This window comes from Cyanistes caeruleus, chromosome 5 (genome assembly GCF_971803275.1).
Source record: "Cyanistes caeruleus chromosome 5, bCyaCae1.hap1.1, whole genome shotgun sequence".
Taxonomy (NCBI): Eukaryota; Metazoa; Chordata; class Aves; order Passeriformes; family Paridae; genus Cyanistes; species Cyanistes caeruleus.
In genome coordinates this window covers 62,331,950-62,357,455 of record NC_141705.1, presented here as the reverse complement: position 1 = coordinate 62,357,455, position 25,506 = coordinate 62,331,950, and the positions used below count along the sequence as shown (strand labels likewise).

At 42.1% G+C, this 25,506-nt stretch overlaps 2 protein-coding genes across 4 annotated transcripts; one reads left to right on the top strand and one right to left on the bottom strand.

Moving 5' to 3' along the window:
* The first annotated feature begins 2,562 nt into the window (after window positions 1–2,562).
* RAB33B (RAB33B, member RAS oncogene family) lies at window positions 2,563–12,542 on the top strand. Its single transcript, XM_086889797.1, has 2 exons — window positions 2,563–3,005; window positions 9,101–12,542. The coding sequence occupies exons 1-2, from the start codon at window positions 2,763–2,765 to the stop codon at window positions 9,542–9,544; spliced, it is 687 nt and encodes a 228-aa protein (XP_086745923.1). The 5' UTR covers window positions 2,563–2,762; the 3' UTR covers window positions 9,545–12,542.
* Window positions 10,133–23,742, bottom strand: LOC111928909 (uncharacterized). Of its 3 annotated transcripts, none has more exons than XM_023926404.2 (7): window positions 23,528–23,695; window positions 22,787–23,036; window positions 21,824–21,883; window positions 21,072–21,203; window positions 20,058–20,204; window positions 19,191–19,251; window positions 10,133–13,045 (listed from the first exon to the last, which is right to left on the bottom strand). In XM_023926404.2, the coding sequence occupies exons 2-7, from the start codon at window positions 22,949–22,951 to the stop codon at window positions 13,020–13,022; spliced, it is 591 nt and encodes a 196-aa protein (XP_023782172.1). In that variant the 5' UTR covers window positions 22,952–23,036; window positions 23,528–23,695; the 3' UTR covers window positions 10,133–13,019. The 3 variants fall into 3 exon arrangements, with proteins under 3 accessions (XP_023782172.1, XP_023782170.2, XP_023782171.2); XM_023926402.2 differs by lacking the exon at window positions 10,133–13,045 and adding an exon at window positions 18,565–19,021 and having other exon boundaries at window positions 23,528–23,742; XM_023926403.2 differs by lacking the exons at window positions 10,133–13,045; window positions 23,528–23,695 and adding exons at window positions 18,697–19,021; window positions 23,257–23,398.
* Between the last annotated feature and the right edge of the window lie 1,764 nt (window positions 23,743–25,506).

Genomic DNA, 25,506 nt, shown 5'->3' with positions numbered 1-25,506 from the left:
GGGCACGTGTAGCAGTGTAAAGAGGAGGACTCTCAAAGGCTATTATTAGGTATCTGATCTAAACCTTAGGAATTCTAGCTCAGCTATCAGTTTGCAAAGGCCCTGTTAGGGTAAGAGTTCTCTCAACTACTGTAATCAATCTACATATGCTTTTCAGTATAGGGGTTAAAGTCTTTAAAAATTTTTGCTGGTGGACATTGCTTAAATGTGATGTCTTTGTCTTACCTCCCACCTGTGTTGGTGAACTTGGTGAGTTAACAGATTGTTAGGGAAATGCCATACTTCCCGTCTTCCTGAGATACATCAATCCTTTCTGAGTCAAGTGTCCTTCCCTGCCAGGCATAATTTGCTTATTGACTGTAAATGGCAGCAGTGGCACAGTCAGGCTGGAGCACAGCACTTCTGCACTTCTACTTAGTCCTCCTGAGCCACATCTGGAGTGCTGTGTCTAGTTCTGGGCTCCTCAGGATAACAGAGACATGGAGCTCCAGGAGCAGGTCCAGTGGAGGGCTATGAAGATATTACGGGACTGGATCACCTCTCTTATGAGGGAAGGATGAGGGGGCTGGGACTGTACAGCATTGTCTGGGCTGCAGACACAGGCTGAGGCTCACAGGCTGAGTCACAACATCACCACAGAAAACCTTTCCCACAATTACAAACAAGCCCTCATGCTCTTGGTCTTCCCCTTCTGCCTTTGAGTATTCGACATCAATGCAAACATCTCACAAATGCAATTCCCTATGGACACTCCCCATGTGTCACTAAGGTTCTTAGAAATGCTTCTGCCCGAATTAAGGTGCAAACAAGACCATATGCCAATGATAATAGTATGGGTTTTATTTGATAGTAAATATGAGAGAGAGCGAGACAGAAATATAAAATAGGTGGGAGAGACAGAAAGAGAGTAACAGGGAAAGAATAAGGAAAATATCACCACTCTGTGGATCCCAACAATGCTCCATTGATCCTCTCCAGTTGGTCTGCTTGGTGGTGAAGGTCCCCCCAAAAAGCACAGAATCCAATGGGTTAATATACACTCAGGCCAGGTAGGAAAATCCAGGCACCTCCCTGGGTGGGGGTGGAGTTTGCCATTGTCTCTTACAACAGATTCTGGGTTTGTTGCATCAGGTGCAGTCCGGTAGTACAAGGCCTCAGGAATGACTCTGGGGGTCACTTCTGGGGTGTTTGATGGATTAAGGCACTCCCTCAGCTGCCTCTCACATGAATGTCCTGTGGATGTGGCCTTCCCAGGGTTGGGGGTTCATACCCAGTTTGGGTAAGGGAAGATGGGTTTACTGTCCCTGAGCAGAGGTTGCAACACACGGAAAATTCCTCCCCTCACCTCGGCCTGGGGGGAGATCTGTGCAAACCTGCTCCCAGCAAATGGCTCTTTGGGCTATGGCCTCCCCCACCCCAAAACAAGCCAGAGATGATTCTTAGCAGGGGAACTGCATTTGGTTCACATTCTTTTCCTTGTTTACTTATTTGTTTCAGGTGATTGAAGAATGGGTTTTCCCTTTATCTCATCTCAGCAGTATGATTTTCAGTCCTAAGTCCCAGTCAGGTATTTTCAGGGAGGCTTCTTCGGTTGTAGCTTCTTTATACAGTTTTTTTTATAATGAGCAAAACGTTTTATCAATGTTTTAGGCATGAACTATTTCAGTCTCTGACACCGTAAAAACTGGATTTCTTACCTCATGTCCAACAAGCCAGTAACAACTCAAGAGAGACGTTATCTATTTCAGTTTGCACAAACTTGGGACTCTATGATATCCAATAGAACAAGCACCTAACTCTGAGAACTTTTTACTATTTAAACATTTTAGCAAACAATGGGATTAGTGTTCATTAGTTACAAGTCACATGATTCTCTTATTAGTTAGTATTCTATCTTCTGTTGGCTCTCTCACTTCTCATGCTAATTAATCCCATGCTCAGTCTCTCTCTCTCTCTTGTTGGGCCAGTGAGTTTTTCAGGCCAGTGCTCTCCAAGTTGGTCAGGATCTGACCCTGCCAGAATTATCTGTTGCCCAGCTGGAGCCGATTTCAGCACAATTACTAAGTTGTCATCATTTGTTTCTTCCCTATCTTGGGAGTTCTGCCAGATGTCCTCTAAATTCTGCAATTTTGGTAAAATTTGGTAAAATTCTGGCAATTTTGGTACTATGGGGCATCCACTTTGTCCACAGTGGTATATCCTTCTTCCCAAGCTTTGTTAACCTCCCCCTGGATCTGAAAACGTTGAAGCCTGTCCAACCCCAAACCCTAATAAGGCATTTTTACTAACAAAGAATTTGTTTTTGGAACACCTGGCCATCACTTAGAGCTTCTTGGCAGCTCTGTTTCATTAAGTCTCCCTTGTCATTGATTAGGCCGCAAAGCAGACAAAGATCAAACATCAAAGAACAACCATTCGTACAAAAATCTTACACGTTCCACATTTCACGACATTCAGGCTGCCCGGATGGGTGCCGGGTCCCCTGCACGCCGCAGCCCCAGCTATTTGCGGCTGTTCCTGGTTCTCGGAGATTCCCAGCAGGCCCCGTTCCAGCCCCACCAGTAGGCCGGGCCGCGCGCGCATCGCCCCCAGACGCCAGCGGCGGCCACGCAAGCACCGGCGCTGGCACGCGCAGGCCCCGCCCGCGAGGATCGGCAGCCTCGCTCTCGCGAGACCAGCCCGCGGTGGGCCGGAACGCGTCGCATGCAGTGGGCGGCCGGCAGCTTCGCCCCGGGTTGCTTCGCGGCGCTCCCGGGGCCGCGATGGCGGCGGGAGATGTCGAATCCTCGCTGGAGCTGAGCCTTACGGGCTCCGGGGCGGCCCCCGGCGCTCTGCCCCCTGCCCGCTCGCGCATCTTCAAGATCATCGTCATCGGGGATTCCAACGTGGGCAAGACATGCCTCACCTACCGATTCTGCGCCGGCCGCTTTCCGCAGCGTACCGAGGCCACCATCGGCGTGGACTTTCGAGAGCGCGCCGTCACCATCGACGGCGAACGCATCAAGGTATCTCGGGGACCGGCTCAGGACAGCCTCGGGAGCGGCCCGGGCTGAGGGGGCAGCGGGCGGAGGGGCAGCGCCGGGCCCGGCCCCGCCCGGCCCGCGCTTGGCACAGTGCTCCAGCGGCCGGGAAACGGGAGAGCGGGATGCCCCCGGCCGCACCCCTCGCAAGGGGTCTCCAGGCCTCCTGTCACCGCCATACCCCCGAAGTTCAGTTCGGTGGGGTCGTGCCGCCAGCAGCCGCGGCTGTCTGCCCTAAAGCTGTTCCACTGCTTGGCCTTGGTCTTGTTGGAAAGGTATTCACGGTGTAGGTTTCTGTGATGGTGAACCAATTCCTACTATAGTCCGAACCTTGAATCTTTTGTCAAGTGTTGATCAGTAATTTATCCTGCAGTGGACTTATATATAGATCTCTTAGCAGTAGTTTAGTCTTGTGCCTGTTATCAGCAGCGTGTTGCCTTCGAGAAATTCTGCTTCGTTGTTCATCGGACATCACAGTTGTTGTCACCTTCAACGCCACAGAGCTATGTAGGTGCCGCTGTTACGACCACTTTGCTTTAAAAATATTAGGAAATTGAATATTGTTCAGGATTGAGCAACGTGTTTCAATTTCTAATTTTTAGGATTCTGCTAAGTTTGCTGTGTGATGATTGTAACCAGCATTTGCAGAATACTCTAACAGCTAACAAATGCAGGTTTTTTACTAACATGGTTTTAAACAGAATCCCCATCTGCTTCTGTATTAGAGTTTGTTTCTATGAGGAAAGCTCAGTTGTGCAGAAAAAGGAAGTTAACAGTAGTCTTAAGCTTGTGCTTGGGCATTTATTATCATCAGGCATTATAATTACAACTTACATTTATGTAGCTGAAAGATATAGTTTTTCCTTGCTTATTTACTGATTAAAGAAATTATGGAAGATATATAAGGAGAGCAAATTTGCTTTCCTGCTCTTGCAGGATTCTTTATGTTATATTCTTTTTCAACTAAAAAAGAAGGGTGAATAGGAGTTTTTATTGTGTTGGTTTTTTTTTGTTGTTGTTTTTTTTTTTTTTTGTAGAACCACTGACTAGAACTTATCTGACAGCTGAAATTTTGTACTCCTTTGTCCGTTGCTGTCTATGACAGAGGAGAGACCTCCTGAGGGATATTGTCTTGTCAGCACCATCTTACTTACTGGCATTTTCATCACCTCTGAATGATGCCTGACCTTTGTTGGAGAGAAGTGAAGAAGAACATAGCACAATCCACAGTTCTTAGATGCTTCACATAGGTTATTCTGCCATTCTGTTATATATGTTTTTGTAGATTGTTTTGCTGCATTTTTGAGAATATTATATGTAAAATAAACCAGTTCTGTTTGAGGAAAGTGGAGAAGTCAAGGGGGCTGTTCTGAAACACATTGTTTTCTGCAAGTTCTGTTTCAGTATTAAAGGAATACATTTTATCATTGTGGCCAGGACCCTAGTTCTTAGTGGGAGTGTTGTCAAGTTTGAACTGATTTTGGGCAGTTTTGGCAACTTCTCTCACTCCTCTTCACCTTTCTCAAATGTAGCAGTCAGCTCCGGTAGCACCAGTTGAACCAGGAGAGAGAAGCTCTGATGAACTCAATTATTGTAGTCCTTGCTGGTCCCTGAAGGGAATTTTATCTCTTGCACCGAAGCAGGTTATGAAGTAGTGTCTTCTGCCTTCTCCCTTCCCCCACCCAGCTGGATGATTCTTTCTTGTGCTGCTACAGCAGTAACTGTTTCCTTCACAGCTGGAAAAGTGCTGTGTCATTTGGCAGGAACACAAGCACAGTTCTTCTCACTGAGGGTCTCCCACACAGCAATTGTGTAGAATTCCAAGAAACAGGAACAAGTATTTTCCTTGTACAATAGGCTGACAGGTTCATATGATGCCTAAATGTGATGAGTAAATTAAAACTTTAAACAAATGTATTTGCTGCCTTCTAAATTTTCCTCTTCCTCAATTGAGCTAAGCATTAAAAATTAAAAAATTCAATGATGTCGGTCTTCATTGACCTACATTAAAAGAGCAAAATGCAAATGAAATTCAAAGAAGTGTGAACATCATGTTCTGTACCTTTCAGCTATTCCAATTTTTTTCCCCATGTATTTTTAAAGGAGTCATAGCATCAAGGCCAGTTATGTTTTTACCAGTATGTTATAAACCACACATAGAAAGTGAGTCCTTGTTTAGGAAAGAGTCTTTTTAGATCTACAGAACAGAATCAGAAGGTGGGGTGTGATAGCTGAGTCAGTGTTTTTAATATTTTTTATGCCATTTGTCTTTCTTAGGGAATGTGACCAAGTGATTCTGAACAGTTTTATTAGCTGAATTATGCTGTTAAACCAAACAATCACACTCCGTATTCTAAAAGGCTGTTATAAAAACTGTGGTCCCCTGAAGATGGGTGTTACTGGACTAACAATGAAATAGTAATCTTAATGTTACTTCATTAGTCCACACCCATTAACATGAACATTTTCAGTATTGTTTTTCTGAAGAGAAAATATTTGGGGTGAGAGGCAGAAATGGAACCATTTCCTCAAGTTCAACTTGAATGAGGAAAAAAATAAACTTCTAAATTGTGCAGTTTTCAACATTGGGAAAGGGTTTACCTCTCAGTGTAAATAACTCAGCTGATAATGCCCTTCAAGCTTGAATGCTGCATATAAATAAAATATTGGAAGAACTGTAGTTTAAGCAAGTTATGTAAACCTTTAATTTTGTTTCCCCGTCTTTACCCAAGGCTGTCACTACACTTGCAGATCTCTGCTTAACTGAAGCATGACCAATTGTCATGCTGTGAATAAGCTCTATGGATAAGCTGGGGAGAGAATTGTAAGCTCACAGCTGTCTGCAAAAATTAACTTCCTCAAATTATTTTGATACGGCATTTTCCAAGATTTATCTATACTGATTCCTTAACATAGTATTGTCTATACATAAGATTGCTTTAGTCTGCACTTCTTTTTTGTGAGGAAAAAGACACAACTTCGGGGTTCAAATAAACTAGGGTGTTTATTAAGGGAAAAAAACAAAGGGGATGAAGGGATAATGGGTGAGGAAGTAAAAAGAAAGGAAATTTAAAAAAATCCCTGGTCTGACAATTGAGGAATCCTCTGGCCGAACCAGAGTTTTGGTTTTGAGTGCAAGAGCTCAGCAGCACTGCGGTGAATGTAGCTAATCTGCACTCAAAATTTATACTAAAAAAATCTCTAAAAGAGCTGTAGACCATATTCTGCAGTGTCGGGTCCTCTGCTGCAGCTAATCCACAGTTAAAAGGGCAGGTCTTTGAATCTCGTAGCTCCTTTTATCATCTCTGTCCCCTCGGCTTGTTGCTGGCAGTCCCACCCCTATAGTTTCTCTTGATGGGTGCTGGTAAAACCTTCTCCTCCAACAGTCTGCTGTCGTTGGGGTAACTGAGGTTTTGGAGGGAAAGTTCTTCATTAGTATGCAGTGTTGCCGTGGTGTCATGCTGCTGGCGAGGGGATTTGCTTTGAAGCCCTCGAAAGTGACAAACTTAAAAGGGATTATTAAACTTACAAATAATGTATCAATAGCAACAAATAAATGAGTAAGGGACCACAAAAATAGGGATAATGCTTATGACAGTTGACAATCTTGTTGGCAGAACTATCAAACATTCAGTTGGAACACACAAAAAAAATCCACCAGTACAGTTCTACAATGATCAACTTCTAAACAGCAACTTCAAACAATCCCACATGCAAAAGCCAATTGAGGTGTTTTATAGATGACATTTTTCCTCTTAATTTCTCATATTCATGAACATTTTCTGTGAGTCTCCTGACTTCATGATGTTTTGTAAGGGCACAGAACTGGAAGTATGTCTCACCTGGGTGTGTGACTGAATCTTAAACAAACTTAGGTGCCTGTTTCAGTCCAATTGTGTAGACTTATGGAGATGCTGTCAGTTGTATGTAGAGTGTAATACCATTGGCAAAAAGTGGGGGGGTTACTGTAAAATGAGGCAGATTGCAACTGAGTACCATTTAATGGGATCAGAGCCAGGGCAACTTGCACTGCTTTTCCTAACAATCTTGCTGATTGATGACCCTTTCAGAAGCAGCACATGGATTCTTCTAAGTGTCTGGATCAAAAGCTGTAGAGAACTGGACCAGGCTACAAAAGCCAAGCTGCTCTGATGTTGTCATGCAAACTTTCAGTTCCCCTGATGCAACCAGTAGCTGCCATTCCCACCTGCTCTAACCTGACTTTTTTTGAGTATGGATGCAATATTATGTCCAACCAGGGCTGAACATAGTATTGCAGAAAAAGTCATACCATCTGACAACATCTCTTTTCTCTTTAGTCTGTCACACGACTGATTCATAATATCCTGTGATTGACTTGTGGATCTGGATTGTCATCCATTTTAATAATTTCCAGCCTAATGAACCCTGTGCATAAAGAAAAAGTCCTTATTGTCAGTCACTGTTATCAAGACTTTGCATTTGCTTCTATTCAGTTTCACCATATTTCCACTGTTGTAGCTTTCAAAACAATTTTATGTGATACTGTAGTCCTCTCAGTGATGCATCTTCTTGCTCTCAGCAGATTTCCTTTGTACTTGGGCTTCCTTTTTTTCTAATGTAAAAAGTCACTGGTTAAAGTGGTAAACAAGACAACTTTCAAGGTATTTGCGATTTCTAGAAAAGTTTTACTGAAACATTTAGATAAAAGGAATGCAGAGCTATGGTAATGGGAGAACAATTTCAACAATTACATAGCAGCTGCAACTTTAATGAGAACAGATTAAGTTTCAAATTTATCTTCATTGTCTACAGAACATTTAGTATTCCTTGAGTTCTGAGTCTTAAGGAAAACTCCTTTCATTCCCAGGGAGGAAAAATTTTCTGCTCAAAAGCCAAAGTACTAATCAAACTGCCTCAGCCATTAAGGATCAGTTGTACAAGACAGACAGGAAGCTAGGACTCAGCTTTTTCCCAAGAAATCAAATGTGTTTCAGATATTTCATTATCACTAAGGTGTGTGTGATAGAGCTGCACACCAATTTATTTCTGACAGTGTACAGGTAATGCAGTGTTGTAGGTAAAGGGGTTCTGACTGCTGTGCATTGCAGCTCCTTATCTCCTGAAGAGAATTTTGTTTAAACATCACCATGTACAATTCTGTAGCATTCTCTACATGTCTGAGGACTCCAGGCTTCCATTACACAGGATGATCAATGTATTTAAAATTTCTGTTTGCTTACTGTAACATCATGCTGCAGTGTCTACTGGTGCTACAAAACTTGTTTTGTTTTGTTTTAATGTGGGTGTTTCAGCACCCCAGAAATCTGTAAGCATTTCAGTTCTTCTGAAAGTCTTTCTATTCTGACTAAGCTTCTAGCACCTATGTTCAGTCTGGTTTGGACCAGAATGGTGTGTGCCTGGAAATGATAGTCACGTGTTAAGCTAACAGGAGGTTTATACTTTTAATTTTTTTCCTTTTATGCATACTTTGATACTACAAACAATAGTATGGTTCCAGTTAAAGCACTAAATAAGCTTAAGTTAGATGTTCATCACAGGTGGGTTTAATTCCAATACACTGCAAAGAAAGATTTCTATGTCCTGTTTTTGTTGTTAGTGTTGAAATTGAGCATTATTTGATTTCTTCCTACTTTTACATGGCAATTAATGCCGTGCTAACAACAAAATTTTGGGGAGGATGAGATTATTTTTGGCAATAACAAAAATCATGTCAGCTAAGAATTGTATTGGGAAGTAACATATTTAATTTTCAAATGAAAGTGCTGTTGATTGCTAAGACTTCAGGATTTGGTTTTGTAAAAATCTCAAAAAATACAGGCTCCAATAAACTTTCAGAAATATGTATTTTTCTCTCAAGTTGTGTCATTCCTCCTGGCCTTACTTGCGAGCAGCTATGAAAGCCAAAGCTTCTAAAACTGTGTGAATGCAGTGGTTTTCTTCATCACAAACTTGTCATTATGATGAATTCAGAAGAGTAGATTTCTGTGATCATGTAACTCCTCACTGCAGGTAATTTTTGTTATTTTCCAAGATGAGTAATAAAATATTTTTTCCTCTCCTTCTCTTTCTGTTTTCAGATACAGCTGTGGGATACTGCAGGCCAGGAGCGCTTCAGGAAGAGCATGGTGCAGCACTACTACAGGAATGTACATGCTGTGGTGTTTGTGTATGATATGACAAACATTGCCAGTTTCCACAGCCTGCCATCCTGGATAGAGGAATGCAAACAACACCTTCTTGCTAATGATACACCACGGATTCTGGTTGGAAATAAATGTGACCTGAGAAGTGCTATTCAGGTGCCCACGGACCTGGCCCAGAAGTTTGCTGACACTCACAGCATGCCATTGTTCGAAACCTCTGCCAAGAACCCCAATGACAATGACCATGTGGAGGCCATATTCATGACACTGGCTCACAAGCTTAAAAGTCACAAGCCATTAATGCTTAGTCAACCCTCAGATCATGATGAAATACATATAAAGCCCGAACCAAAACCTATCACATCCTGCTGGTGTTAGGATTGTCACTGATGACATTGTCACTGGCTATCACCTTGTATTGTTTGCAAGTGCTTCAAAATTATGATCTTAGCAAAGTTCCTGGTTTTGGTAGCAATTATAGCAAATCTCTTTGGCACTTTAATGTGTTGTTGTTTTTTTTTAATTTTTCCTGGTGTAGATGTGCCCATCTTATGCTCACGCACTTTGTAATTGTACTTTATGAATTACTAAAGTTTCGCTGTAAATATATAGGACCATATTAACTTTGTCTAGTTTTGACAAAACAATTCTAGTTGAGCTGTTGCTGTCTGAGGTTGTTCTCATCACTTGTAAGATTATAAATAGTAGGCCAGTTTACTAATACTTTTCATTGCTACTTGCATTGGAATAATGTAGGAGAAAGCCTTTTGTGACAACCATGAAACTTAGGTTTTGGGTCAGCAAATGGGTATATGAAGGAATATTAGGTGACTACTAGCAAATTACAAAGCAGGTAACTTTTTATTATAAAAGCAAACAAACAATTCTGTCAAAGTTTGGACTGCCAGTGTTGGTGTAAATTGCTAGGTTTTGGCCTCTCATTCCACTATGAGCTTGGTCTGTTTCTTCATGGCAGTGGTAACAGAATTTACTAACTTCTCCCTACCTCTAGACATTTATTTGATACTTAAAACTTTATTAATTTTTCATAATTGGCATGTGATACCAAACTATGTTATTTTGTACTTGTGGAAAGTACTGTAGCACAGGATTTGGGGTAAAACTGGGACTCTATATCTGTCCATAAGTTCTCTGATCTTACTAAAATTAAATTATATATTTCTGAAGGTGCTGTATTTGAGCTGAGTGTCTCAGAGTAAGTAAAAACAGTTGAGTAAGTAGAAGACTGGGTGAGTTTGTCAAAAGCATACTGGTTTTCAAAGATAGGGGTTTGCAGGGCATTAAGAGATCATGAATGCTTCTCAAATAACTTGAAAAGCCAACTTGATAACATATTTCAGGAATGGGAATGCTTGAAAATATGGTACATTCTTAAAATAGTCCAAACACAAACTAAATTGGGTCTTGAAATATGGAGTAAATCTACCAAGTACTACTACATCATCTATTACAGATTTTTGAGCAAAAACATGCATGTATAATGTGACTATGTAGGACATCCTTGTCATTACTAATGTGAGCTGGTAGGGGTTTGATGAGGGAAATTTTTCCTCTTGACCACCTTTTTCTTTGTTCTTATAGTAGCAACTGCCTTTTTTCAGTCCAATCTGAAGATCAAGTTTCAAAAATAAGGTCAAGTTTCATAATATAAATGGTGCTAAGTTGCACATAATTGCATTAAGTGAAGTATAAGAATACATATACATAGAATGCAATCTATGACTTCATTCATGTCACACCAAACAGTGTTTGGTGACTTAGTTTTTGAACTATAAATGAAGATATTTTTTTTTTTTGCAATGTGTAGCATGTGTTGCTTACTGGAAACTAAATGGAAGGGCTAGTTCAGAAGCTGCCACCCTAATGGTCACATTAGAAACAAATTACAGAAACAAGATAACTGTTATTATGTAAACTATTACAATTCTTAAGATGTAATTTCATTGCAATACGTACAGAAAAAAATGCATAGACTTTTTTCTGGATTTTGAAAGAGCATTTAATTTGTCTAATATGATTAAGATGTTTAAAAATAATTAAACAAAAAGTAATACTTTTTCCTGTATAATGCTGCCTCAGTTGTGACAGTATTTTTGCTTAGGAAAAACTTGTAAAAGGGAGCTTTTGTATTCACTCTGAACCTTACATGACTAGAATTTACAGTTGTTTCAGAAACAATCACCTTTTTAACACTAGTGTCCTTAACGATTTCTTTAAGAAAGGGATTGATCTTAAATTGATATTTATACTGTGGTGAGTAGATATGGTTTACAGTCCTGTTGGACAGATTGTCTTTCACTCATGTCCTTAATCCTTTTTCTGAGAAGGATCTTTCTTAATTATTTGTATACTAAATATGTCAGCAAGTTTTGATGTTTTTTTTGTGATATTTTTTGTTGTTTTTTGTTTGCGGGGTAGTTTTTGTTTTGTTTTAGAGGGTTTTTGTTTTTGGTTGGTTGGGGGTTTTTTTGGTTTTTTTGTTTGTTTGTTTTTCATTTATTTGTGTGGGGTTTTTGGTTTTGTTTTGTTTTAATAAAAAATATCCCAGAGTTCAGAATTTTAAAGTCAGTCAGGTTGGGGGTTGGGGTAAGAAAGTAATGTAGCTGCAGTGTTACTGTTAAATTTGAGCTGAACCACCTGCACATCTGTTAAGTTTTATCTGAGTTGCCACAACTTGTAAATAAGGGCCCTCATGTCATGAAAATTGTGTGGAAATGGTGCTCAAGTGTTTAATTCCATGTTCAGCACAAAGCATGTTTTAATGGTTCTGCCACGAAGGCAGTGTGGTCAGTAATGCAGCATTCAGTGTTGCTCCCTGGCTTTCAGTGGTGGTGTTCTGCCCATAGAATGGATGTGAGAGTACTGAATACTTTGTATGTGTATTTTAACTTTACCAGACTGTAAAGTTGGGTTATTTTGTATGTGCTGGGGGCAGGCAAAGCACAATCCCAGAAACCTAATAAACTGGCTTTGCCACAAACTGTTATAACTTGTTTTCAATAATTATAATAGGATTAATAATATAATTCCATATAGTTTAAAAAATGTTGTGAGGGAATTAAAGGAGTTTCTAGTTTCTGTCTGTGTGGGTGACAAATTCTACAAAAAAGACTGTCACAATACTTGGAGTACTGTCAGTGTTTTCTGGAAATGACTTTAGGTGATTTTGAGGCATCTGAAGCACCCGCCTGATGATTCAGAGGCATGTTCAGTATTTATTTCAGATTCCAGAAGTGATACAACATTTATAAAAATAGTGATAACTGACCCTTGTATGTAAGTAAAGACCCTAAAGGAGTCTCCTCCATTACTCTTCTTCTGGTCTCATTCAGAAATAAAGCCTCTTTAACTTTTATAAGTTTGTTGAAAGTCATATTCCTTGTCCCCTCTCTGAGTATTTTCACTTTCACCAGAATGTATAATTCTAATACTCTTTTTTTTTTTCCAGAGTCCTACTTTTGAGGTCATTGACTGATGTTGCTTAAGATTGCAAGTCCCAGATAAATGTAGAGCCATATGTTATTTAAAAATAGTAATGTTACTTTTAACATTTTAACTTTTAGCATAATAGTAATGTTACTTTTAACAAATCAACACCATGTCTAAAGTCATAAATAGCATTAGAAGTTGTCATGATTCTAGGACTCACAAAAAAAATCCCACTGTTCTGAGGATGTCTCTGAGGATGCAGGATTTTTTCTCCTTCCTCTTGTTAATGCTGGGTGCCCAAAGGAGGCCTCATTTATCCAGCTGAATAGTGTCATCAGTGAGAGCTCTGAAGAAGCATTGAGAGAGGAATAATGGCTGCTAGTTTCCAGAGATATTCTGAGATTCAATGGGCTCTGCACAGCCTCCCACCTGCAAAATAGAAGCATGTGCTAAAGGCAGTTCCTTGTAGTTCTGGAAGCTATTTCCAGAGCTCAGAGGAATGGAAGTAAGAACTACTGGTCATCCAGAGACATTCCCTGAGGTGCACAATCTCTGGGTGCATATTATTGACAGTATTGTTTTCTGCCTTGCTGAATCATCACTGCTTAATCACAAATTACTGAATCCTTTGCTAATAATTTGAAATTAATGGAAAACAAATTTCCCAGCAATAGCAGTGATCTTTAAAAAAATCCCAAAACAGCATAATCCTCTCCCTGGCCTGCATTTAATATATATGCTGCATTTACTAGGAAGATGTTCTTCCCTTTGAGAGTGGTGAGGCACTGGCACATGTTGCCCAGAGCACCTGTGGATGCCCCAACCCTGGAAGTGTTCAAGGCCAGGCTGAGTGAAGCTCTGAGCATATGAAAACTGAGAGTCATAAGACCCTGATCTTAGCTCAGTACTTCCTTTTCTATTATTATTTTTTACTGTTTGCACTGCTGTCCTGGTTTAGGGCAAATTTGGGAGAGAACCTTCAAATGCAGTTCCTCCAGAAAAGCAAAATTCAAATGGCCCCTCCCCCAACTGGTTCAGAAAAAGAGATTTCCTTGGAGAGAAGTGGAAAAAAACCTGTTTATTTAACAGAAATTGAATACTATTAAGCAATAAAACCTTTTGCTGTTCAATGAGATGGCAAATCCAAGAAAAAAAAGTCCTTTTCATGTGGTGTAGCTTGGCTCACTCAGGTTCTTATCAGTCCCTCCAGTGCTGGAAAGTACTGAGGCCCAGGCCCCGGTGGGCCACAGGCGTGAGCTCCCAGGGTTTGGCTGGGGGTTTTTCAGTTCAGAGCAGATTTGAACAGATCCAAGAAAAAACGGAAAAAAAAGTCCAGGGAACTCCTCTGCCTCAGCTAGCTAAAAACTAACAGTAAGAGAAGCTCTGTCCCGCTGTCTGTCCGTGCTGCAGACACCACAGTCCAGGAGCAGGATGCAGGGGAGTGTTCTTCCTCAGCACAAGGTGCACGCTTCTTCTTCCCCCTCCCTTCACTCTCAGAGGCAGTCATAAAGGTGCAGAACTTAATATTTAACATAAACAAGGCAACTGGGGATACAAACATCATAAAGTCACCCTAGGACAACTGCCCCTTTGGAAAGGTCACAGGCAGAAAAAAGACTGGTGTGAGGCAATATGCTAAACTCTCTCTTTCTGAAAATACTTAGTCATTTACTACTAAGAGTACGCTGGGCCTATAAAACAGGAGTCAAAGCAGAACCTGCATTTGCAAACCATTTATCCTCTCCAAAGCCTGGTCATCCCCATATCCTTCATACCCACTCCTGTACAGGAAAACACTTTAAATGCTCAGGGACCTTTGAGGTGCTCTTTGTCATTCTTAGTCCTCTGTCCCTCGGACCTTTCTTTGGTTAAGGAAGAGCAGACAAAGAGGAAAAGACTAAACTGGCCCTAAAATATATAAAACAGCTTTTCAGTTTACTTCAGTAAGTAGGGAGGGGAGGGGAGATTACCCGAGCAGCTCAGAAAGTGCAAGTGAAACTGCAGTTTGGTAATGTGCTTGGGTTAGACTGGCCTGAAGAGGTGCAGGACAAAGCAGTTCCTGTTTTTATGGTGAAACTGCTAGGGAAGGCTGAAAAATGCTGTTTACTTTAATGGGCTTCTCTCCTCAAGTCAGAGTTAAGTTCAACAACTTTTCCCTGTATTTACTGGATTTACTGTATTTGCTGTTAGCGCTGGAGAATCATGGAATCATATCTGTTTGGAAGGGACCTATAAGAATCTGTGGTTGGACTCAATGATCTTAAAGGTCCTTTCCAACCTAAAGAAGTCTGTGGTTCTATGATCTAAGAAAAAAAAAATTACACAGTCTCACTCAAAAAAATGAATGTTGTGCTTTTTATATTAGGTAGGGTTTCTACTGAGTATAAGAAAAAAAAAGCCAAAAAACCAAAGTGAATATTCCTCCTCTCAGCTGCAGGCAAATACCACTTGCTATTTTCAGAACATATCTGTATTTTGATTCATTAATAGTACTCCTGTGCTATTTTCCCAGCTCTTTTAAGGCTCTCTTCTGTAGCCTGCCCTTCCCTAGCAGTCAGCAGTATGTTTAATGACCAAGACCTATGTATTTCCCACTCAAAATATTTTAGGTCAGTTCATCCACCGACAGAGAAACTTTACTTCAATTTCCAACTACATGCTAAAACAGGGTGGGCTATGGAGAAAAAGAACTGTGACTTTGTATCCCCTGGCTTCTCACTGCCTTTTGCCAGAAAAGGGAAAAGACATTTGTACCCAGGAAAGACTGCCCTGACCCTGAGCACCAGCAGTTCAGCAGCATAGGAGAGAAACTGCACCAAACCATATGTGAAAAATAAAAATTCAGATATAAATAAATACAAATATATATATATATTTGAGAAGTCCCAAACAGGCTTGTTGTCAAAGAAGTGCCTGAAAGGGTTCCCTGATCCTCGCCATGATGAAGATCCCTCCTCTTTCCCTCCTCCTCTGCATCTCCTGCCCCATCTGTTGGGGAAGTGACTTCAAAAAATTCTTTGTCCTTAGCTGAACATTAACTTCCAGAATCAGCTTTCCTGATTAACCTTCCGATTACACTAGGTGATTAACTCAGGCCACTGCTAATGGAGAGGCTAGCAGGCTTTTTTATCCACCTCAGGATTTTGTGTGCCTTGTTCTGTGCATCAGGGAAGAGGGTAATGTTTGTCTCAGCCTACTTGAGGTAAAGAAGTTTTTTTGATGTAAATGCCTTGTCTTTGACTTAATACAAGAAATGCTGACACAAGGTGAGCATGAAATGCTTGGGGTCTGTAATGGGGGTCTATAACTCCACCTGACTTCCACCAGTGAAAGCTGGGGGTGACACAAGCCATGGAATATCCCTGGAGATGCAGGTAGGTTCTGGGAAGTTACTGTAATATAGCACTGGAAACAGCAGTCAGGAATATATTTTCTGCAACACTAACCAAAGTGGACTAACATTAAACTGATAATCAGTTCCCACCAATTTCCATTCTGCAGCTGTCATTTTTATGAAAGCCCCCACTTTCGCAAAAAGAACTGTTGAAATGATATCTATGAGTGATCTGCAATAGTTGCACCACTGGAAGGACTGTGTAAGAAATAAGACAGTTTATAGCTGCTGATAAATCAGTTGCATACATTTTTATTTAGAAGTAGCATAGAGCATACTTCTCTTTTACACCGTAAGACTTCAGTATGTGCTGCTAAGGCTGTTTCACAGCCAAAAGAGTACCTGCCATGCCTGTTACTAAATGCCACTGATCAAAGGCTTTCAAAGCCAGGCTGGGTACTTGGATTGTACCCCAGAGCTGTGCCAAGAGGACCTGGCCTGCAGTAGCTGTGGTAGCACTGCCACCCTCATCCCAGGAATTATCTGCCTGAGCCAATGGAAGCAGCACAGCATTTGAACAAGGAGTGGTGACATGTTGCTCTGCATGCTCACAGTAAAAGCAAATTGTCCTGTTCACCCAGCAGTCAAATGTTGTTGAATTATGCTCAGTATGTCACACTGCAACAACTGGCTATGGAACAGCACTCCTGGATGGGACAATAACTCCCACCCAGAAATGATGCAGAGTCTGAGCAGTGCATTTTAGCAATGCAAAATCTGTTTTAGGCTAATCAGAGCCATGCTGCTTTCAGTTATCAGTGAGCCCAAAGCCCTCTGAGGGAATCTGACTTTCTTTTAATGTACAAAAACAGCGGTTTATGTTAATCAAGAAGAAACTCCCCAGCATTTCATTGCAGAAGCATCTGAGGACAGGGAGAGCAGTCACGCTCAGCGCTTTGATGCCTGTTGACAGGCACTATTTCAGAGGAAAAAGCACAGCATCCCATTTTGAATCACAATGTTTGAATTAATATATTAAAGCAATTTAAACATTAATACCTTCAAATGAACAAGACAACAGATGTGTTTTGGTTGGCATCGGAAGGGGTTGGACTAGGTGATCCCCAGAGGTCCCTTCCAACCTCAATCATTCTGTGGCTCTGCTGGCAAGTTAATAAAGGTATTTAGAGCCAAATTTAGGAGAAATTTGTCTACTGTGGCACATAGTTAAGCCTTCAGTTGCCAGAGTAGGACCTGCAGGCCCAAGTTAAGCTGATAGTCCAAGCACCCAAATTTGGGGACAGCATCCCTGGCTGAAGCTGGGCAGTGAAAGAAGCAATATGTGACTTGAGAAGGGCTGTGGAGGGAGCCTGGTGGTTAGGGCTGCTCTCTTGATCTGAGTATTTATCTGTTCAAGATTACAACAAAAGCTGTGTAACATATTCATAGAATTGTTTGGAAGTGACCTTAAAAATCACCTCATCCTGACTCCCCCTACCACAGGCAGGGACACCTTTCACTAGACCAGGTTGCTCAGAGCCCCATCCAACCTGTCCTTGAGCTTTCAGTGACAGGGCATACACAGCTTCTCTGGACAATCTGTGCCAGTGTGTCACCACTCTCACAGCAAACAATTTCTTCCTAATATCTAATCTAAACCTACCCTCTTTAGTTTAAAACCATGTAGGTATTAGAGTCCCTTTACCAGCATTATGAAAAGGACTTCAGTCTTTAGAAAAAAAAATAAATAAATGAAGAACAACTCTTGGGATCATGAAAGGCATCTTACTTGCTGCAATTAGAGAAGTTTTATATGAGGTCATTCCTGGAGTTACATGCCCCATGGTGGGCATGACTTATCCTACTACCCACTTTCTCAAGATGGGAACTTATTTTCCAGGCCCTGTTCAAATGCTGCACTAATCTGTATCATGGGATAAGTCACCTACTACCCCCTGCACTGGAGAGAGCTCTTCAGTGTAATTTCCTTACAGCATGGCTCAGCAGGATAAATCAGGGTGCTGAATGCTAGGGAGCAGGGATACCTCCTGCCCACTTCTCACCTGCTCAAAGCCTGCAGGCAAGATAAACACTTGACATTCACCTTAAAGTGAAACATAAAGTACATATGGGAATTATATGCTCTTTGAGATGACACAATCTGACTGGAAGCTGTAGTTCCTTGGTCTAGAGGACCAAGAGGTCCCCTAGAGAAAATAAAACAAAACACCTTGGTCTAGATCTGTAATATATTTTAGTAAAATGGGCCCTAAAATAAGGATTTCTTTTAAACTTTCAATCTACAAAAAACTTGAACTGAATTTAGAGTACTCAAGTTACTTTATAAGAGGAGCTACTGCAGCTCCAGTTCCTGCCACACTCTGTAGTTACACTTCAGTGCTAACACTAATTTTATTGAGACATGTACACCCCACAGAAACCACATTTTGACAAAGGTATCTGAATGGTGTTATTAAGGTTTCATATCAAAAACTTTACTTGCTCCTTTCCTATCAAGATGAAAAGGAAAACACTCTGAAGCTCCAGGATGAAGTGCATCCTTCATTATTAAACAAATAATTTATGCAGTAAGAGAGAGAAATTGAGAAAACAGTTGAAGAAAAAAGATTGTATTTAATATTTAAGCACCTAAGGCTAGCACTGCTAGGCAAATTACATGATGAATTTTACTGAAATAAGACATAATTTAAGTAAAAAGCCAGAGGAAAAAATGCTCTCACTTTCCAGAGGCAATGAGGTATTTTACTATACAAAGCCTGAAAGTTCAAAATCATCTGCAGATCTTTCCCTCTGCACTGTGATCTCTGCTCAGTGTTGGACATTCACTAGTTCACTCTGTGTGTTTTTGTTTTTCAAATGGCCAAGGAAAAGTGCATAACCATCTTTAAAGATTAAGAACTTCTTGCACCTCTCTTGCCACATTTGAGTAAGATGTTCAGCCATTTTTCAAGTCATTCTGATACATGGTGGAGGTTTGGATGTGTTTGCCTCTGCATCTACATCCTGGGCCGGAAACTGATCTGTGAAGTTAAAAATTGTTCCCCCAGAGTCTGTGTGAAAAAAGAAAGAGAAAACCATTAAACATGGTATAGATGTCTGCACAAAATCCTGAGTTCCTTTTGGTTATCAGGATTTTGGCCTGGGATGTAAACCTTATTCAGAATGTTCCTTCCTCATCCCTGGTGAACATTCAGATATGTGGAGGCAAGAGTTACTCACTTTGTACAGCACAAACCATTTCCACAGCCTGATTTTGGTCCTCACTAGGTTGCAACCATTCCTATGAAAAAAACAGCACCATCAAATACCTCACCTGGAAATTTGATCAAGAAGATACACTTGAACTTATTTTAAAAGTCCATACAGTCCACTCCTCCTAACACGTTTCAGTTTGAATGTTTAAAGCAGCCTTACCTTACTCACTCAGTATCTTTAGTCAGGAACATCTGTCTTGTGGCCCGCACCCTTTAATCCCTTACCAAACCATATGGTTGGATGCACGTGTTTAATAATACAGCATCAGAATTTCTCTAGTAGAGAAGTAGTTGGTGTTTGTTTATTTATTTATTTATTTACTGAGCTCACTTTGCAAAGATGCCATGTGCCCCCATCACTTCAGGCAGAGTCCTTATGAATGAGGAGTAAATGATATATGTCAGCACCACTACACTTCACACACAGCACAGGAGTTATTTTTATTACTGAATTTGAAGTCCAAGAGTGTAAGTACCAGTAAGTCTTTGTAATGCTGCACCAGAAACAACTGTTGGCTTAAAGATGAGAGCAACAGTTTTTGAGGATAGCAGGAATTTATGGGAAATGAGGCCACAGTAGCTTCAGCAGAAATGTTTTGGAAAATAGACATAACTTACATCTTACAGGAAACTGTAACTAAGAGGAGATAATAAAGGAAAAAATACAAGAAATATAAAACTCTTCCCACCTAATTTCTTAGAATTAGTCCTGCATGAGTGAGGTAGGAGCTGAGACTAGGTTTATAGGAGAAAAACACACCTTCTCCACAGTTTCTTCCCCTCCTACTCACACTTAGTAGAAATAAACTCGTATGCCAGGCTCCTCACTCACCATCCCAGTTACACTGTCATAGCAGGAGCAGTGTGGAAGACTCCGGCATCCCAAGTAAGCCATGGCCAGTACAAAAAAGGCACTGCAGATGGATACAGCCAGCATGGCTATGTTAGCACCCTTGACAACTTTATTGAGTATGAACCTCTGCAAACAGAAAAGGAGATGGTAAAGCCATATTTAAAAAGTGACGCTCTCCACCAAAAAATAATCTCATGACTGCAAGAATGCTATGATCGCATGATAGGAGAGTCAGTGTTATTTAAGGTTTTTCTGTGTTCTGAAAAACAAACCAAGTATGAACCTCAAACAGAGCAAGCAGTGAAATAAGGCTGTTGATTAAATGTGAGATGCTACTCAACGGCATTGGGTTTGGAAATAGCTTTGACAATAAGTAAAAACCCAAGGAATTGCTGCTCTTCTTCACACTGAATATGAGAAACATCCTCTTGCTGCACTGCACCTTATAGAAGCCTGACATTTTGATTTGTCCTTCAATAAACTAATCATCAGCTTCATCTATCTGGAATACCTTCACCCCCACAGCAAGCAATTGTTTGTAGATTGGAGATACAAAAGGGCATCATTCCTTCTCTTCAGCTTTACTGTGGAGGATACACTTGAAATAAGACCAGGTTTAACCAGCTGCCCTGTAACTGCTGTAATTTTATCACCTGATGTGCCTGCTGGAAAGATTTGAACCTTGCAACCACTGTCTCAAACCAGGCCAGGTATACTCTCAACACCTTTCCCTGAGCAGTACCAGTATTTTTTCATGGCTCAGCCCACACCACCTCTTTGCACCAAGAAGCAAAACCAGCCAAACCTGACCTAGAAGTCTGGTTCTGTTTGTAAGCAGACAGGCTTCCTCCCTCCCAGGATGTCTATCTGGGCTTGTTGCCAGCAGAACTGGGGGTCAGACAGGCCCCTAGACCTAGCTGCAACAACATCTGTCACTGTTTGCAGATTAAAGGTGTCATGTTCCCCATAAATAATCATGATATCAATACTTACAGTATGGATAACATGGACTGGGGCAGAACTCAACTCCTCCTCTTCACCATAGTTCAGTGTGAAGAAGCTATAAACTATTATAATGAGGATGGCAACACAAGAGAATATGGAAGCAACTATCAGTACATTCACCTAGATAGACAGAGAATTTTAGTGAGAAAAAGAAATGGAGCAGGAATTAAAGCTGTCCTTTGGCAAATACAAAGCATTACAGGTAGCCTTTGACCTACCATAACGCTACAACGTCCCCAGTAACAACAGTCACTTGGAGAAGTAGAGGTTTTCATAAAACTGAGCTTCTGAGCTACAGGTGAGTCCTGAATATTAATCAGAGGTGCTGTCTAAAGACTTTGTCTTAGAGATCTCTTACATACAGTATCATCCCTTGGAGTTTACACGGCTGGAGAAACCTGCCTAGGAAATGCAAACCTCTTAACTAATTTCATATTTTAGTGTACAGTGCTTAACAACATGAAGGACCACCAAAAGAAAAGCATTGAAATGAAGTGTTTTTACAGATTTTTGCATTTTATTAGGCCCAGTGCCTGTCTGCTGCAGCAGAAAGCAAGGTAACACTGCATCCTCCTCTTGCTTATGAAGACAGCAGCTTTTGTGATGATAACTCAAAGAAATAAGCTCTTAATTCTTTAGGAGGACCAGTCAGCTCATTCCCTCTTCAAACTGTTTTTGATTGCCCCAACATTTTGCCCCTGCCCCATACACACAAACACCCATCTACCCCTCTGGCTTACAAGAACTGGATTCTTCCTCTGCGAGGAGAACAAAGCTAGGACGCCTGGGACTCCCATCACCTGTGGAGCACAAAAGGAGTTGGCAGCTTGGGAGACTAGCATCAGATTCAGAAGATAAACTGCGACAGAGTAATGAAAAGCCCGTGATTTCAAGGCTTGGATTAGAGTAACTACTGTATCAGAAATGGGAAAATAATTGCTCATTTTTTCAGTTTTCCTCATTTTTTCTGTAGCATCTCCTGGGGGCAGGACATGGGTGACATGTATCTTGCCCACTTGCTACTTGCACAGCCTTGTTATGGCTGACCAGAGCTTTATGGGTCAGGCAAAATAATGAAACCGATTGAGTAAGTTTGATTAACGTGCTAAAAATGCATGTTGCTTTCTCAAGTCCATATGCGTCTTGTAGAGGAAAGAAAGATACTAATGAAAGGAGATAGGCAGCCACTGCACTGGAGAGAGCTCTTCAATGTAGTTTCCTTGCAGCATGGCTTAGCAGGATAAATCAAGATGCTGAATGCCAGGGGAGCAGGGATACCTCCTGCACACTCCTCACTGCAGTACCAAAATTAGGGGCACTGTGCTATGGGACAGAGATCATCACCTAGATGTTCATCTACCTGAAGAGAGGATGAAGTGTTCCCTTCCTAATCTTTGGTGGACTCTCTGTGGTCACTATGCTTCTGCAAAAAAACCTTTGTCGATTGTCACTATAGCCCCATTTTCTACATTATCCAGCAGAAATGTATTTGATTTAGTTCCTTCAGAGGAAAGTCTGCTTGCACTCTTCTGCTTATATAATGATGAGGAGACTTTCATTAACTGACTTCAAACAATAAAACAAGGGAAGAGCGGGCAAGAAATCCTGGCTTCCCTCCCACCCCCAATAAGAGTACTAGTAGGTAGCAGTGGGGGAAAAAAACCACTACAAAACAAAGCATAGAAAATATAGTACAAGTTTACCATGCCAGCCCAAACTGGAGCTCCGGTTTTGCCCAGCTGAGACTCTGTTCTGAAAATGCCATCTATGAACCCACTGGTGACACAGATGGTGCTGAAGGCTATCTGGAACATCCCCAGCACGACCATGTTCCTCTGGTTAAAGATGAAATATCGATACCGATCCATTCTGCTCTGATTCCCACATTAACCCCTGAACACGGAGATCGGCGAGGTGTGCCAGGGCCTTCCAGGGTCGGGAGAAGGGCTCTTCCTAAGCAGGAGAGAGAGAAGGGACAGGATCATCAGCACTCCTCGGGCATCGGTTGGTGCGCAGAGCCGGTACCAGGAGTGCAGGGCTCACTCCTCAGTGTCCGAAGGCAAGCCGTCTTTTGGGAAATCCCTGGGGCTGCTGCGTAGCAGGTGACTGGGACACCATTCCCGACGTTTCTGGAGCGGAATGCGCTATCGTCACCTCAGAGCCCACCACTGACCTTCTCCCTTCGAGGTTTCTGTTGCCCACAGAAGTGCAGGGAGTGCTCAGGTTCTCTCCCATTTGGAAGTTAATCTCCGCACCTCTCCGGGAAGGCGCTGCTGCTCCCTTTGGGCAGCCAGCACCGAGCCCCGATACTCCCCGTGGCTCTTTCCGGTAATCGCATGCCCTCTGCAGGCTCAGCTCTAGCTCCGTCTCCCGTGTCCTCCCGTGTCCCCTTGTTCCATTCCGATCCGGCTGGCCGGGAAGCGCCATACCCGCTGCGCCCTCACCTGCAGCAGCACCGACCCAGACGACACTCCCCGAGAAGCGTCGGGAGAGCTCCTGCTCCGCGTCCGGGGAAAGGAGTTTCGAGCCGATGCCAAAAGAAGCCGGGGAGGCCGGGAGAGCCTGTGCCGTGCCGCGACCCACGTAGGAACGCGGCTACTCCGCCCACCCCCTCCCGCCTCGCCTGCACCAGGGAGCGGCCGACCTGCCCCGGGCACCCTCGGGCTCCCGGAACCGGGCACTCCACCCATCCCTTCTCCACAGCAATTGAGCCTTTTCCCCTCCCTACAGCTGTAAGTGCTGCTTCACACGATATCGTGTGCAATCACACGTGCAATTCTGTGAGCTGGGGAAAGCGGCACAGGTTTGTGAGGAATAGTGACTCTTCAGGATTTTGAAAAAGTTTAATAGGAAATAAAACAAGAGGCGAAAGTCCAGCCTTGGGGTGTTCCTGGCAAACAGCCAAAGAACACACTGTATATTTGAAACTGTTTGTCTTTATACTGTATCATTCCTGAGGGTCATGCATATTCATATGTTTTATTATGCAAACTTCATTGGGAACTCCTAATATTCCAGGTTCTCTTCTTGCTTGATTTTTAACCTCTGACCTGACTGCATGATATTCTACAAATAAGGTCTTCCCATGTTCTTATCCTGTTATTTCACACTCTGGACGCTTATGTGTCAGTCCATGTTGCAATCCTACTCTCGGGGGACCCCTCTGTCCCACCCCCAGTGGTGAGAGCCCCGCTCGTCTCGGGACGTAGGCGGCGGAGGGAGTCCTGGAGTGGATACAACACGGACTCAAAGTATCTAGACACAGGAGGCTCAAACTTGCTGGAATAATCCCAGGTTTATTGTCTGTCGTCCATCCGGGGCAAGAGAGAGAGCGAAATGCTCTGGGTCTTATCTCTTATACCAGGGGGCAGGGGTGATTAGGGGATGCAGGGAGGTCACAGCCAATGGGAAGGGGGGGGAGGGAAAGAAGGTTTTCAGGTAGGAACTAACATTACACAAACCAGAGGCGAGTTTTACCCTTGGGAGATACCAAGATTTTTTTAGATGCACTACAACAAGTCCACAGATGTAAGGAAAATTAGTGGTTTTGCACCATTCTTTATGTTTTCATGTTGGTTACATAGAGGTATTTTTAGTCTCTATTTTTAACAGTTTGCTAATGTCTATGACAATGTATTTATCACATTACTGTTCATATAAACTACACAATGTATACATAAACTGACAGATTATACTATACAAAAGCAGTTAAAAGTAAGTATAAATTGTACTATACCAAAATACTTGTGATACAAAAAGTTAATCTATAAATGTGAAAGCCAGTATTATATTGTCACCTACAACAGGTTGCTCAGAGGTCTTGTTGGATGCCACATCACTGAAAGTGTTCAAGGCCAGACTGAGGCCTTGAATCCCAGGGATGGGGTTTTGAGTAACCTGGTCTAGTGGAACGTGTTCCTGCCCGTGGTGGGAGAGCAGAACTAGATGAGAGGCAAAGATTCCCCTGGCACATTGCTGCCCACTCTCTGTTGGAAAGAGCAAAAGACCCTGCACTGTTCAACAGAAAACAGCTTGGGAGTGCTGTTGATGCAGCATGAGCCAGCAGGTGCCCATGTAGCTAAGAAGGCCAAGGGCATCCTGGCCTGTATCAGGGATAGAGTAGACAGCAGGACTAGGGAAGTGATCATTCTCCTTACTTGGCACTGGTGAGCTACACCTTAAGTGCTGCTTTCACTTCTGTGCTGCCCATTTGTCTCTGTTTTGGAAAACAGGTGTCTGCTAGGGAAGGCAGAAGCCTCCCTTGGAATGAAAATGTAGACCCTCTTCCTGCAAATTACTATAATTTTGAAATCAAGGGGCTCTCAGGCAGAGATCTGGGGATAGGAATAACAGTTCTTTACTAGTATAACCAGGCAAACAAACAATAACTACAGTGTTAGCAAGAAAACAGAACCAGGGACCC